Source organism: Salvia hispanica, chromosome 2, assembly GCF_029641045.1.
Source record: "Salvia hispanica isolate PSC_SH4W2 chromosome 2, Shi_PSC_v1, whole genome shotgun sequence".
NCBI lineage: Eukaryota > Viridiplantae > Streptophyta > Magnoliopsida > Lamiales > Lamiaceae > Salvia > Salvia hispanica.
The window spans coordinates 32,188,075-32,203,797 of NC_142693.1; the positions used below are offsets into that span (position 1 = coordinate 32,188,075).

Genomic DNA, 15,723 nt, shown 5'->3' on the forward strand with positions numbered 1-15,723 from the left:
ACGCCTCCACCTTCGAGTGAGGAAAGTGTGACGCAGTCGATTCCAGCACCACCGCCTCCCCCACCCCCGGTTAATAGGGAAGTAGTAAAGCTGTTCTTGGAACAGAAACCGCCAGTGTTTGATGGACTTGGAGAACCAGCAAAAGCCGAATCTTGGATCCGCGCGATAGAACGTATCTTCGCAATCTTGGGATGCAATGATAGAGAACGAATGAGTTGCGTTACTCATCAGCTAACTGAAGCAGCCGACTTTTGGTGGGATACGAGAATAAAGACCTTGACACAAGGCCAAGTGGAAGCAATGACGTGGAACGATTTCAAGACCGAGCTGTACAACAAGTATGTGCCGAAAAGCTACCGAAAGGCGAAGGCATCCGAGTTCAACAACCTGACGCAAGGACGCATGACGGTGACCGAGTATGATCGAGCGCTCAACAGCATGACCCGATACGCCCCCGAACAAGTTGACACAGACGAGAAGCTGTCGGACAAGTTCCGTGAGGGACTAAGGTCCGAGATAAAGATGTCATTGGCTAGTCGAGGGAGACTCACCTACGCCAAAGCTTTGGCACTCGCGTTGGACATTGAGGCAGCAATGCCTAAGGAGAAAGCTAAGGAGACCGCTACCTCATCGTTGCCCCCACCGCACTACTCGAGAGAGAAACGGAAGTGGGATGAACACCGAAGTTCGCACGATGGAAAGCGACACCAATCGAGTCAGCATCGAACCCAGCACGGAGGAGGACAGCTTACGTCTAGCCAGAGAGGAGACTACCGACCTAGGGCACCGCAGTGCAATGTGTGCTCTAAGTACCATTTCGGAGAATGCCGATATCAGAATGTAGTCAAGTGCTACACTTGCGGAGGAAACGGACATTTCTCTAGGGAGTGTCCGAATAACAAGAGAGGATCGGGATCGAGGCAGAACGATCAGGGATCCCGTCAGCCAGCGAGGGCACCGCAAAATGAAGTTGGTGGAAATCGCGACTCATCATCGCGACAATCGCAACCTCAACGCCCCAGACTTCCTCCCCAAGCTAGAGCATTTGCGTTGGAACAAAAGAAACCGAAGAAAGAGCAAGAGGATCGTGAAAAAGGGAACTTGACAGGTATGGGCGAAATTCTCAACACCCCTGTTGTTGTGTTGTTTGACACGGGTGCGTCGCACTCGTTTATATCTGAACTATGTGTGCATACTTTGAGCTTGCCTACTAGCGAATCTGAACGTAGAATGATGGTGTCCTCACCAGTAGGAGGAATGATAGAAATATCTAGAACATGCTTGAACGTAGAAATGGCTATGGGAGAACTTAAGATAGTTGCTCATGACTTACGAGTCATAAAGTTGGAGGATATCGATGTAATCTTGGGAATGGATTGGTTGGCAACGAACTATGCGACGATTCGTTGTAAAGAGAGACAAATATCTCTACAAGCTCCGGGAAGAGAACCCACAGTATACCACGGAATCGCGATGAATCGACGAACCGCCATCATATCCGCACTTCAGGCGACTGCAATGATAAGAAAAGGGCGAACTGCCTATCTTGTCTACCTCCATGGAGAGGAGAAGAACGAAGAGAGGATGGAAGACGTTGCTGTTGTGAACGAATTTCCCGACGTTTTTCCGGAAGTGTTACCTGGACCACCGCCAGATCGGCAATTGGAGTTCACAATTGATCTTGAACCGGGAGCTGCACCCGTATCCAAGGCACCCTACAGAATGGCGCCGAAAGAGTTGGAGGAGTTAAAGATACAACTCCAGGAGCTTATGGACTTAGGTTTCATTAGACCTAGTGTTTCGCCATGGGGCGCACCAGTGCTTTTTGTGAAGAAGAAGGACGGATCGATGAGGATGTGCATCGATTATAGGGAGTTAAACAAGTTGACTCTTAAGAACAAATATCCGCTGCCAAGGATAGATGACTTGTTTGATCAACTTCGAGGAGCAGGAGTCTTTTCAAAGATGGACTTGAGGTCCGGATATCATCAACTACGAGTTCGAAGAGAGGATATACCGAAGACTGCTTTTCGTACGAGATATGGACACTACGAGTTTGTGGTGATGCCATTTGGCTTAACGAATGCCCCAGCGGTATTCATGGACTTGATGAATCGGATATTCCATCCGTACTTGGATAAGTTCGTTTTAGTATTCATCGATGACGTGCTAGTCTATTCAAAGAACGAGAAGGAGCACGAAGAGCATCTACGGATCACTTTAGAGACTTTGAGAAACGAGAAGCTATACGCCAAATTCAGCAAGTGTGAATTTTGGCTAAAAGAAGTGAACTTTCTAGGACACATTGTGTCAGCTGAAGGAATTCGAGTAGACCCCGCCAAGGTTGAGGCGGTGCAACAGTGGAAGACGCCGTCTACACCAAACGAAATTCGGAGTTTCCTAGGTTTGGCAGGATACTACCGAAGATTTATCGAAGGATTCTCCAAGATAGCGAGACCAATGACGCAACAACTCAAGAAAGGAGTCAAAGTGAATTGGACACCGGAGTGTGAAGCAAGCTTTCAACTCTTAAAAGAAAAGTTGACAACCGCGCCAGTGCTAGCTGTGCCCGAGTCAGGAGTGAATTACGTAGTCTATACCGACGCTTCAAAGGTTGGACTAGGATGTGTTTTGATGCAAAATAACAAAGTGATCGCCTACGCGTCGCGACAACTAAGACCACACGAGTTGAACTACCCAACACACGATTTGGAGTTAGCAGCAGTGGTACATGCCCTAAAGATTTGGAGGCATCATCTCTACGGAGTGAGATGTGAAATCTTTACGGACCACAAAAGTTTAAAGTATTTCTTCGAGCAGAGAGACTTGAATATGCGACAACGAAGATGGCTCGAATTAGTGAAAGATTATGATTGTGGTATCAACTACCACCCCGGCAAAGCAAATGTAGTGGCAGATGCTTTGAGCCGAAGAGATCATTCGCAAATAGCTACCTTCCTAACGGAAGAGGAGAGCTTGATACGAGAATTTAGCAAAATGCGATTAGAAGTGATAAGAGCACCCGAAACAGTGGAGGGACGAATTGCCACTTTGGTGGTTAAACCAGACTTGAAGACGAGAATCGTTGCAGCGCAACGAATGGATGCGGAACTCGAGGAAATCCGAGTTGAAGTGAGAACCGGCGAATCCGGAAAATTCAGTGAGGAGTCCGACAACGCCCTCACCTTTGAAGGAAGGTTGTGTGTACCAAACAACGAGGAACTCAAGAACGAGATTATGAGTGAAGCTCATGAAACTCCATACACTGCTCACCCTGGAAGTACGAAGATGTACCAAGACTTGAAAAAGTCCTTTTGGTGGAATGGAATGAAGCGAGATATCGCAGCATTTGTGGAACGTTGCTTAGCCTGCCAACAGGTGAAAGCACTACATCAACGACCGCATGGAAAATTACAACCACTGGAGATACCCGAGTGGAAATGGGAGCATATCGCCATGGATTTTGTGACGGCCTTGCCGAAGACCCTAAGTGGGAATACCGCAATTTGGGTGATTATAGATCGACTCACGAAGAGTGCGCATTTCATACCGATTCCGGTAACTCATGGATCGAGCAAGTTGGCTCGTATCTACATAAAGGAGATTGTGCGATTGCACGGAATTCCAAAGACAATTACATCCGATCGTGACCCGAAGTTCACATCGAAATTTTGGATTAGTCTACAGCGCGAGTTGGGAACGCAATTGAATTTCAGCACGGCATTTCACCCACAATCGGATGGGCAATCCGAGAGGACGATTCAAACTCTCGAGGATATGTTAAGAGCCGTAATACTCGACCGCGGTGGAAGTTGGGAGACCGTACTACCGCTAATCGAATTTGCGTATAATAATAGCTTCCAAGCAACAATCAACATGGCGCCTTACGAAGCCTTATATGGAAGAAAATGTAGATCGCCGCTCTACTGGGATGAAGTTGGCGAGCGACGGGTGCTAGGACCCGATGCAGTCGAGGAAATGATAGAAGTCGTTCGACAAATTCGTGCGAGGATAAAGGAAGCTCAGGATAGACAAAAGTCATACGCTGACGTCCGACGAACTGACTTACAATTCCAAATTGGTGATAAAGTCTTTCTTAAAGTGTCCCCGTCGAAAGGGATAACACGTTTTGGTGTTAAAGGAAAGTTGAAACCACGTTTTATCGGGCCTTACGAGATTCTAGAAGGAATAGGACCCGTAGCCTATCGATTGGCGCTACCGCCAAGTCTTGCAAACGTGCACAACGTCTTTCATGTATCGCAATTGCGAAAATATGTGTTTGATCCGAAGCACGTGATCCATTACGAAGAAGTCGCGTTGAATTCCGACTTGAGCTATGAAGAGAAACCCCAAATGATCTTGGACCGGAAGGTTCAGAATTTGAGAAATAAATCCATTGCTAGCGTGAAAGTGCTTTGGAGGAACCACGAGTATGAAGAAGCCACATGGGAGCTTGAGGACAAGATGAAGGAACTGTACCCGGAACTTTTTTCATGAGGTACCAAATTTCGGGACGAAATTTCTTTTAAGGGTGGTGTAATGTAACGCCCCACTTTTTCAAACCCTAATTTTAGTGACGTGGAAATTTTGCATTAAATGCCTTAAATGCTATGAATTGTGAATTATTTGATGATTGATTAATTGCATAGTGTCTATGTGACCTAATTGCGTATGTGGATATTAATTGAGTTGAATAGTCAACTTGTTGAAATGTTGACGTGGCTATTGAATAGTCAAAGATGTGGAAAAATGACGTGGCCGTTGAAAGGTCAATGCGATGAGAAAAGGAAGTGATGTGGAAGTGGAGAATTGATTGATTTGAATATGTTGATATTTGAGGTGGAGAAATAAAATTTGTGGGGAAATTATTATTTCTTTTCCTAAGGGATGAGTGAGAAAAATAATAGGAATATTATTTTAATGCATGTGGAAATTTTCGGCCATTGCTATTTTGGAGAAGAAATATTATTATTCTTGGATTTAATTATTTGTTTGGGATAATTATCCAAATTAAATCCAAAGTCCAAATACTCTAATTCCTACATGGAATTTTCGAAATATATATGTTGATTTATCCTTGAGATTTTCGAAAATCTCAAATATTGAGGAAAGGATTTATTTTGATTATTTTATTGATCCCTTATTTATTCTATTCCATGAATAAATATAAATATGCTAAAATATCCTAGCATATCTTGATATATCTACCATATCTTGCCATATCCTAATTAAATTAGGATTTGAATTTATTCCTTGTTGGAAGATTGGAAAATCACGCCACTTCTCCTATTTAATTGGGGAGTATTTTATTTTATTCTTGCTCCGTGATATATTATTCTACTCCGTGAAATATTTGAATTTAATTATAGGCTAATTAAATAGCCTATAAATTTCGAATTCCTACATTCTTCTCAACAATATTAACGCCACTTCTCAACAAATTCTCCTCAAATCTCTACCATATCTTCCAATTAATTATTTATTTAATTATTTGGATATTATTATTGGTGACTCTATAAATAAGAGAGAAACCTAACCCTAGAGAAGAAAAATCGGCGCCTCCCCACTCTCCAAATTTTCGAAACTACTTCTCCCCACTCTCTCCATATTTTCTTCAAGTTTCTTCAAGATTTCTTCATCAATTGAGAAGAATTCAAGCCAAATACAAGAGTTTATTGAAGAATCAAGTCTAGTTCATTGTTTCTACCGTTCGTTTTGTGAAAAAAGGTACTTTAATTATTGATCTCTCCTTCTTCTACCGATTAATCGGTGATTCATGCATCCACATGCATCTAGAACGAGTGAAAGGGGTTTTTAATCGGTGAATTTTGGGAATACATGGATGTGTGTGAAATATGCGTGTGTGTGCGTGATCGTGTGTGTGTGTGCATGCCTCGATCGGCGTGCACATGTGTTGTGATCGTGTGCATGTGTTGTGTATGTGGAACACTCATGTGTGATACGAATTATTGATGATTTTGGAATGATTATGTGAATGAAAATAGTATGTTGATCATACTTTGATTTTGATATTATGATTTTGAAAATAATCGATGGGAAAAAGGGAAAATGAGAGATCATGCATGATTTGAAATCCATGATTGAAACTGATTTGTGATACGCCTAATTTAAAGGTGATACTACGCGCTCTCAGCGTGATAGACGAGGAGAAGAGAAATCTTTCGAGCTAAACCTACGAGGTGGGCTTTCTTTTAAAATAAGGACATTGTCCTAAAATGATATTGATGAGAATGAAAGATGTGTTATCATGCCTTGATTTGTTTTGTCGTGCCTATCCCTCGTGGCTATGCCACTATTGTTATAATCGAATTCGGATCCTTGTAGAGCCGCAAACTCTACTTGGGTTAGTGTACACCAATGTTAGACCGAGAGTCAGCGTACGGGTTGGCCGGTCTAGTGACCTGGATTGCGGCCGCATTCCTTGTCATGTAGAATGAGGATATGGTAAACGTCTATGAGAAAAAAATGGTTGCGCGACCGTGATATTTGAGAAAGAAAGAAAGATATTTTGATGCCTCGGGTCTTTCTAAAGTTAAAACCCCGATGGACATCTGAAAATGGCATGGATAACTACTATATTTTGATAAAACTGTTTTCGGCAATGAGCCCATTGAGTATGAATTATCGTACTCAGCCCTGCATGTGTTTTCCTTATGTGCAGGTTGAGCAGTGACGAGCGGCGGCGGTGTTGAGCAAGGGAATATAAAAAAATGATGAAATGTTGGTACTTAAGTGTCGTTGTGTCTTCATACACAGCCTCACTTCATTCTTGGTCGCTTCCGCTATACTTTTATGAAAACTATTGATCTTTGTTTGGGATAAATACTTTTAAGTTTGTGGGTATATTTTGGATGATGAACAGTTAGAAATATTTATTGTTGGGAAATATTTGAGAATATTTTTGAGAAAATATTGATAGGTCTTGTTCGATGATCTTTTATGAAAGTTCTTTTGCTAAGGCGCTATTTTATTTTCTCTCTACTTAACTGTTCTTTAAATGCTCTGGTCAAAACCTCTTTTAAAATGAAACCCTAGTCTTTGATATTTGTTGCATTTATGTCTACCTAGTTAACGAACGCCGCATTTATTATACCCTAAATGGGCGGGTCGTTACATACTCCCTCCGTCCCACATTTGTAGTAACAATTAGTTATGGCACGGGTTTTAAGAAATTGGTGGAGTGTGTAATTAATGAAGTGAGAGTGGAGTGTGTAATAAATGAAATGAGATGGTAGAGTGATATGATGGAGTGTGTAATAAATGAAGTGAGATGATGGAGTGTGTAATAAATGATGTGAGTTGGTTGAAGGTGGGTCCCTCTTTGACTTTTTGGTTTTTTATTTTTGTTTTGATTTATTTTAATATAGATAATGGCATTTGAGTGTAATTTTAGTGAATAATGGGGTAAAATTTTATGTGCAAATATGGTAAATTCTAAATGTTACTCCAAATGTGGGACGGACTTTTATGGCAAAATGTTACTACAAATCTGGGACGGAGGGAGTAGATCATATAACACGATTTAGTCAACTTCATAATATTTTTAGTCAAATTCTCATATACATTAGATGCATATTTATTTCGGAATAAATTGTGTTATATGATCTATTTATGATTATAACTATTAAATATTGATTAAATCTAAGGTGTCGTACCTTATTGATTAAATATTAGTCACTATCAAATATTGATTAAAACTATTAATTTGTTATTTCATAGTAATTTTAATAATTAAAAAAATTTATTGATATTTAAAAATCAAAATTTAAAATATAATTTTATAAAATTAAATCTAATATTGAAATAAAGAAACAAAGTGAAGGATGCCAAAATGGAAGAAGAATGATAATTTTGAAATAATATCAGATTTAGTACATAATTGAAATAATATCAGATTTAAAATGTAAAAAGACCGAATTGCCCAAACCCTCCAAAACCCCCTAAAAGGGTATTTTCGTCACGAAACAGTGAAAAAGGACCATTTTCGAGATAAACGCTTAGTCCGGGGTTGTCTGGGGATATTTTTAAAGTCCATGGTTCATTGGTGAGATAAACGCATAGTCCAGGGACTATTTTTGTAGTTCATCTATTTTGAAAATAAAATAGTAGACCCGATACAGTTGGGTAATTACCCGATGGCCCGATAGCGGACAACCCGAAGACCCGCTTTGTGGCAAGTGACTGGCAACACTTACAAAAATGGAGAGTGTATAGGAATCTATGCATTTTGAAGGAGAAAAGATTATCATACTCCGCAAGCTAAGGAGAGAAAATGGAGGCGGAAAGGATTCAGGAATTGAAAGGTTTGGTGGATTTCTGCAAACTAAACCCACATGTCTTACACACTCCATCTCTTGTATTTTTCAAGAATTTTCTGCAAAGATGCAAACTTTTTTGTTTGTCAACTTTAACTTTGCTGTAAATTGAGGAATCGTTTAAGGGTTTCATTGTTTTCTTTTGTTTTTGTTTCAGTTTTGGAGCTCGAATTCCGGCGTTTGGAGGATCGGTGAGCTAGATTCATGAGCATCCTTTTTTTGTTATTTCTGTATTGATGAAGCTGTAGTTGATCAAGCTCATTTGAAAGAATACTTCTTGATTGTTGTGTGTGTTTTAAGTTTTAAAAATGGAAACTTGTTTGTGGATTTTGGATGTTAAGTTATGTGGTTGGATTGGATCTTGGAGTAAGTTTGGTTTAAATTTATTTTTTTGAGGTTTGATGTTAGATGAAATTGAAACATTGAATTGCCAACTTGAAATGAAATGAACTCTTTAATGTTATTAACAATAGGGTTTGATGGTTTTTTCACTTGTGAAAATCGGAAGTCGAATGTACTCTTTAATGTTATCCTCATTGATGACTTCCAATTTGTTTGTTGAATCTCTGAGCATATGGATTTCATTGGTGATAAATTGAGCAGTAGTTATATTCTTATTCATCATTAGATTGGAAATGGCATGAGGTTTATATACGTACTGGCTCGATATTTATGTTGGTGACAACGTGGAAGAGCCACGTGTAAAGTACATAAAAAAATTATCATATTAGCGAGCTAAGCAGCGTGTGATGCTGTGGATGCTGGAAGACTGATTCTTACTCTTAATAAATGAACATGTTTCGTGTCTCATTAAATATCTCTATTGGAATCATGATTGCTAGTATCTTTAGTTGCAGTTTTTGACTCTAGTCGTTGATGATCTTTGCGGGGTTTGTTTATGTGTTTCTAATATTGGAAGATACACGGTAACATCAGAGAGTGACGATAATCTGACAAATTTGGAAGGCCACATCTTAACATTATTGCCTCGGTTGTTTCCTATATACATGACCTGTGGTTATTTTATATTCACTGATGACGTAAAACCTGATGCAGAGCAATGACGGTGATGACCATGAAGATAAAACGCTGTTTGCTTCAAGGAAGCGCAATGCACCAATGGAGGATATCTCAAATGACGACATTGCTGAGTCTGGAGATAATCAAGAAGCTGCTCAGTTATCGAAAGCAAAAGCTATGGAAGCAATCGCTGAAGCTGACTCTGTTTTAAAAGATGGTATATTCAATTTACTTTTGTCTAATTTTTTTTCGTTTTAAGTAATTATGTTTCAACTGTTAATCAATGAATATGTGTTCTTCTCAGTGGTTATATTCTCATACTGATTCGTTTATATCTTGTTTCTTCGTATACTCATCTGCGACTGATCTTAGGCATATGATAAAGATCGGTCTGTATGAATTGCATTAGGTTCTGTTATTCAAGTTCTCTTACGGCCTAAAACTCAAGCCCTTTAGTGTTCTTAAACTCTTAGCCTCGATACGCGTCTTAGCCAATTTCGTCACGTTTGCTTGCAGGAGAAGTCATCCTGATTCATTCTGGTAGCGAGTTGGATGAGAAACTCAATGCTGCTTCAAAGGCATCTCGGCTCTCAGTTCTCTACTTCACCGCAACGTGGTGTGGGCCCTGCCGTTACGTCGGCCCTGTTTTCACTAGCTTGGCTGGTAAGTACCCCAAAGTCGTTTTCTTGAAAGTGGACATCGACGAGACTAGAGAGGTTGCTGCTGAATGGGACATCAGAAACATTCATCATCATCAGAAATGGTGAGGAGGTGGATGAGCTCGTCACGGTGGACAAAAATGCGCTCGAGCAGAAGATTGCTCAGTATGCCTCATGAAATTGGCATATGTATTTGGTCCCGAGTTAATTGCTCCATCTATTACTACTAATTGGGTTTGGATGTGTATTTGGTCAGATTCCCCATCAATTTTTGCTCCAAATCTGATGCGCTCTATTCTAATTTGAACATATGTGTTCATCATTTTATAACTTTGGAAGGAATAAGTTGCCCAAACGACACCGTATTGCAGAGGCACTACTTTTTAAAAGTTAGTTGGAGAGTTGAAGACGCGGGTAACATTTGCAATTAAAAAGTACATCCTCTCTCTCTCTTCGTGTGTGTGTGTGTGTGTGTGTGTGTAAACCCTACAATTATTGGAGCAATTTGATAACAACACTGATTTCATTTCTCAGTTAATCAGTTCAGGTAACAGCATTTACTTCCGTTAATGGATCTAAGCTTAAGCTAAGCATATTAGGAAAGAATTAGGATCTTTGTGTGAAAGGGGAAAAATTGGTATACGTAATACTACTTGCTTTGCTGATCATTTGCAATCTGAAAACGTTCACTTAACTTATTTCTGTTTCTAGGCCATTTTGATTTAGTTGAAATGGAATAACTTTGCTGGATTATGGCATTAATACGATAATTATATGCATGGATTTATGTAATCCTGCTCATCTTAAATCCGAGCTACGCGAATCTTGTCCTATTCGGCTTAGTATGACAAGTGTCTGCGTTTATTCAATGGACAACTTCGGGATATATATATGATCTTTAGGGTTAGGGGTGCGCGACATTTCTTCGTCACTTGAGCCTTCCGCCGCTGCTCCTCCTAGATTTTGGCTCGTGCGGTAAGTAGCATCGATTTTTATGTGTTGTAGTATTTTCTCTTCTCTACGTATGTGCTGATCCTAAATCTACTTTATCAGATTTTTTTGCAAGGTATATAAGTGTTGATAAAACGCAAAAATGTTGAGATCTAAGCATCTTAAGACTGTTGAATCTAATGAAGACAAAGCGCATTCGTTGGAGATGGAAATTATCGAATCTGATGTTGAATTGGATGATCGGATGTTGTGGAGCCGGACTATGACCCTCCGCTTCAGGTTAGCGACTCAAAGGCATGTTAGGTATTTAATGGTTATTTAGTCATAGAGTTCATTTTCTCGTTGTGGTTCTAGATGGGCGATCCTTCGGTTGAAGTGAGTGAAGCAGATCGGGAAGGCGCCCTAGTGCAAAAAGCAATGGCAATGGAAGCAGCATTTCTTGAAGGTAGGTGCCTTTTCAACATTAGTGTAGTTATTTTTGCACAGATCTATTACAAAATTAGAGTTTAACCTCTTCATGCTTGCGAAGATTAGGATATCTCGATAAAGCTATAAGTCTCCTGACAGAAGCGGTAATTGAATCCAAAATCAGCAATGCTGTATGCTTGCAGAGGTGCCTGACCTCCAAAAATGTTGAACTCTGTTTTTATGTGATAGTTTTGCATCATCTGAGAATTTTCTTTTTTCAGCTAGTATGTTCATTAAGTTGAAGAAACTAAATGCTGGAATCCGTGATGCTGATGCTGCGTTGAAGGTATATCTGTTGTGATAAGGCTATAAGGAATTGGATAGAATATTTCGGTTTGTTTCTTAAGGATAATCTGTTTTATTGTATTTGATGTCATGGTAGATCAACTATGAATTAGTAAAGGATATATAGCTCGAGGTATGGCAAACATGTTGGGCTTGTGGGAAGATGCTGCAAGAGATTTGCATACGGCATCAAAGTTTGATTTCAATGGAGAGGCTACTGTGATGCTTAAGAAGGTAATTTGCATAATCTAGCAATGTTTTTCCAAAACTCAAGGGTTATGAAGGTGAAAACTCTGTAAAACAAGTCCTGGTTTTAACATCTTCAGGTGGAATCCAACAGCAAGAAGATTGCAGAGCACCGCCAAAAATACGAAAAGCTTCAAAAAGCAAGGGAGCAGAGAAAGGCTGAGCTCGAAAGGCTGAGAAAGACGAAGGTATTTATACTGATACTCATATATATGTTGATTAAATGTAGCAGTTTTGGCATCATGAGATTGATTTGTTGGTGCAGGAAGCTGAAAAAATGAATCTGCTTCACTGCTGAAGGATGGTAAGTTTACTGGTTTTCGCGTTACAATCAGTACTTTCGCAAGAAGAAAATTGCAAAAAAAAGGTTCTAGTTCTGATTTCTGAAGTTGGTTTATTTGACAAATTTGTGTTACAGGGCAAGTGATTCGTGTCGCCTCTGCTAAGGACATGAAGATCAAGCTGGACGCTGCTGCAAAGACGTCTCGCCTTGCAATAGTCTACTTTTTCACTGCAATGTGGTGCGGCCCCTGCGTTCACATTGGTCCGATATTCACAAACCTAGCCTCAAAATACCCCAAGGTGGTGTTCCTGAAACTCGACATTGATGAGGCGCTCGATGCAGCAGCAGAGTGGCGAATCCAAAGCATCCCGAGTTTCTACCTATGGAAAGATGGAAGAGTGGTGGATGAAGAACTCCAGATGAGGATGAGCTCACTTGAAAAGATGATTCTTGAGCACACTGCTTAGATCTTCAAACTTGTTAGTTATAATAACATTCTTGATTTGTTTGTTTACCAAGGTAAATACACATTAAAATGAGTTCTTGTTTTAGTGTTTACTGCCAAGAAAAGTTTAATGTTTTAGTGTTCTTTTAGTTGTGTTTTGGTGATTAGTATGAAAGACTAGAAAAGTAGAGATATTTCTTAGACCAACAAAATTGTAATCCATGTAGCAGATACATCATAACTCATAAGTACATTAATATGTAAAAATTAATTTCCACATGGTAATTAAATACGCTCTATTTTAATCTCTAATGGATCACTTTCGTTGGCCAGATGCAAAAATAGTCATACACTAAATTAGACAGATAGAAACCTGAAATTCTAACAATTTTACCTTTATTTTTAGCTAAAACACGTTAAGTTTTAATCTTACATGAATGAGATTAATAAAGAAAAGAAAAGGTTGTAAATTGTCATATTGCGACAACATCATTTTCATGTGAATATATAGCATAATACATAATGTGGGCCGTTAGAGTTGTAAATTTTGAATTTTTATGTTGAAAATGATCAATCTACTTGAGGAAACTTGAGCTGAAAAGATGAAATCATCAACGTCAAAAGGAAATTCTAACAATTTTAAGTTATGATTTGTAGTTGAAAATTGCTAATATTTAATCCGACATAAATGAGAAGAGAGATCATTTTACGTGAATAGTACTCACTCCGTACCATAATAGATGTAAAATGTCACACTTTCCTTTTCAGATTGTTCTAAAAAAAATGTCATGCTTTTATATTATCTCTTACCACTTAACACACAAAACAACATATCCTAAAATCTCGTAACATCTCCATGTATGTCATCTTCTTTAGAATGGATGGAGTATAATCTATAAATATATAAAGCTACAGTAGTTTGCTAATTTTGGCGCCCAGTTTAATAAAATATGCTTGCATGCATGCGGTAAAAAGTTTTGTTCATGTATTAGTTTAATATTTCTTTAATGTTTCTGGAAAGATTTGTGGTGGAATCAGGTTGTGATAACGTGTGTGGATAAAAAGTTGGCTTCTTTGATAATGTAAAAAGTTGGCTTCTATTTGGTTTGACATCAAAGAAATATGTCAAATCAATACAAAAAAATAGCAGTCTATGTGCATACACTATTAACACCCGGATAATACATTGATTACTATGAGTAAATATCAATATTGAGCTACGTGCTTTGTATCTGGTCTGAGCAACTTCATATCAATCATTATAACAAGTTTATCAGAAAAAATATTGGATTTATCAAATTTAAAATCAAAATAGAAGTAAAATAACTAAATCTTCACCTATAAATACCAGCTTTCAGATACACTATTTTGAAAATCAGAAATCAAATACCTTTCTCTCAATTTGGTGTAGGAAAAATTAATGGTTCCCAAGATTTACAGGTTAGAAGAATGTTGAAAGCATGAACTTGGAAAGAGAGGAAGATGAAGAAGTGGTTAAAAGGAGAACTGACAAGATGAAAATGTTCAGCAAACAATAAATATGAGAAATGTTCACATGTTTGAAAAACGTTCTTCTTCTTCTTCTTCATAGGAACATATTGTTTCTTTCTCTGTTTTGTGTTGCGTGTTTGCAAGATGTTGGGCAGGGATTGAGGCATTGAGTAGCTTCAACAACATTTTCTTTAATTGTATTTTTTTATAATATTATGTTAGCTTCAAAATACGTAAGCTGCTTTTTGGTACTCCGCTATTATTTTCTCTCACAATATTGGATATTCTGATGAGCTTTGATACTCATGTTCATGTTCTTACTTACCTATATTCATTTTTTTTATTTTGTTACTACTATAATTTTTGTGAGTCCAATACTAAGAAACTGAGCTACTCTTTTGTGCAGGCATTCCAGAAAAAGCCATAAAACTTGGTTTATCAAGCTCATCAAAAGATATGTAGAGATAAAATTGATAACTTTAATTGAAGAAGAAGAGGAAAAGGACAACCATGCCAACTCATCGGCGGCTGAGGTCGACTGCTGGTAGCCACGGCGGTTTGGGTCGATGCCCACTTTCATCGATTTGCTTGAAAATCTTTCATCCTCCTAAATGCGCAATTGTGGAAAATGTAAACTGATGCTACAGATGCCATTGTAAAAGATTACTTGCAGAATGTTCCTATGTGGGATTGTAAAAGAGATTCGATACATACTACTATCTCAGTACTTCACCGTGGAGCAGAATTTAAAATTTTAGAAAAGATGAAAAATGGAGAATGGAGACAATAGAAAATAAAATTAAGCAGCGCGTGGTTAGCCTAGGAAATAGTATCATTTTATGTTTAATAAATTACAATAATACGGAGTAATACTATTTGTTAATTTATTTATTTACTTCTAGCAATAAATATTTATTAATTTCATTTAATTTAAAGTTTTGTTATATACAGTACTATAAATTATAAATATAATATTTGTAAATTAATAAATACTCCTACCACTATAATAAAATCAACATGACGTCGACAATGATCATTTGGGGGCGAGGGGCGGTGAAAATGTGCAGCGCGTTGATATGTTGGGTAGTACTAAAACCTTAGAGCACTCCCAATGGAGTTCCCTAAAAACTCCCTTATTTCTCCCTAACTCCTGCCACATCAGCGCCACATCAGCACCAAAATTTATCCCCAGTTTTTAGCCAAGTGCTACATTGGTTTCTCCCTTATTTCTCCCTTATTTCTCCCTAACTCAACATTTCATTTTTACATCATTATTTTTTATATTATTTAATTTTCCCTACAAATGTATTTAATAAATAGACTAATAATGAACAATTCATCGTTGTATTAATCATTGGAAAATATAATACAACGAGAAAAAAAAAACTACAAATAAAAAACGCAAATAAACAAAGATTTAAAAAAAAAAAATCTAAGACGGAGGGGCCGGAGGGGCGTCGGGATCGAGCCCCAGCGTACTCTGCAGGTGTTGGATGCATTTCCAGAGGGCCGCCTTTTCTTCAGGGGTCCCGCCGCCGG

The 15,723-nt window shown here is 38.5% G+C and overlaps 1 protein-coding gene, 1 long non-coding RNA gene and 1 pseudogene across 3 annotated transcripts; all 3 read left to right on the forward strand.

Annotated features, from left to right (window-relative positions):
- The first annotated feature begins 5,595 nt into the window (after positions 1 to 5,595).
- LOC148932195 (uncharacterized) lies at positions 5,596 to 7,009 on the forward strand. Its single transcript, XR_016135400.1, has 3 exons — positions 5,596 to 5,727; positions 6,135 to 6,200; positions 6,683 to 7,009. It is a non-coding gene; the product is annotated as an uncharacterized LOC148932195 (long non-coding RNA).
- A 1,201-nt stretch (positions 7,010 to 8,210) lies between these two features.
- On the forward strand, positions 8,211 to 12,523 carry LOC125192934 (TPR repeat-containing thioredoxin TDX-like; annotated as a pseudogene). The gene is made up of 12 exons (XR_016135395.1): positions 8,211 to 8,324; positions 8,494 to 8,527; positions 9,393 to 9,573; positions 9,873 to 10,990; positions 11,069 to 11,245; positions 11,321 to 11,411; positions 11,501 to 11,579; positions 11,656 to 11,720; positions 11,817 to 11,953; positions 12,046 to 12,153; positions 12,231 to 12,269; positions 12,384 to 12,523. The product of XR_016135395.1 is annotated as a TPR repeat-containing thioredoxin TDX-like (transcript).
- LOC148932196 (TPR repeat-containing thioredoxin TDX-like) lies at positions 11,855 to 12,715 on the forward strand. Its single transcript, XM_089065029.1, has 4 exons — positions 11,855 to 11,953; positions 12,046 to 12,153; positions 12,266 to 12,269; positions 12,384 to 12,715. Exons 1-4 carry the CDS (start codon positions 11,855 to 11,857, stop codon positions 12,713 to 12,715), a joined length of 543 nt encoding a protein of 180 aa, XP_088921155.1.
- Positions 12,716 to 15,723: the final 3,008 nt, after the last annotated feature.

What these genes read in the sequence shown, in the direction of transcription:
- LOC148932196 (XM_089065029.1), top strand. Translation starts at nt 11,855, where the DNA reads ATGGCAAACATGTTGGGCTTGTGGGAAGATGCTGCAAGAGATTTGCAT. An exon ending in CTACTGTGATGCTTAAGAAG is followed by an intron (nt 11,954 to 12,045) that starts GTAATTTGCATA and finishes TAACATCTTCAG; the next exon opens with GTGGAATCCAACAGCAAGAA.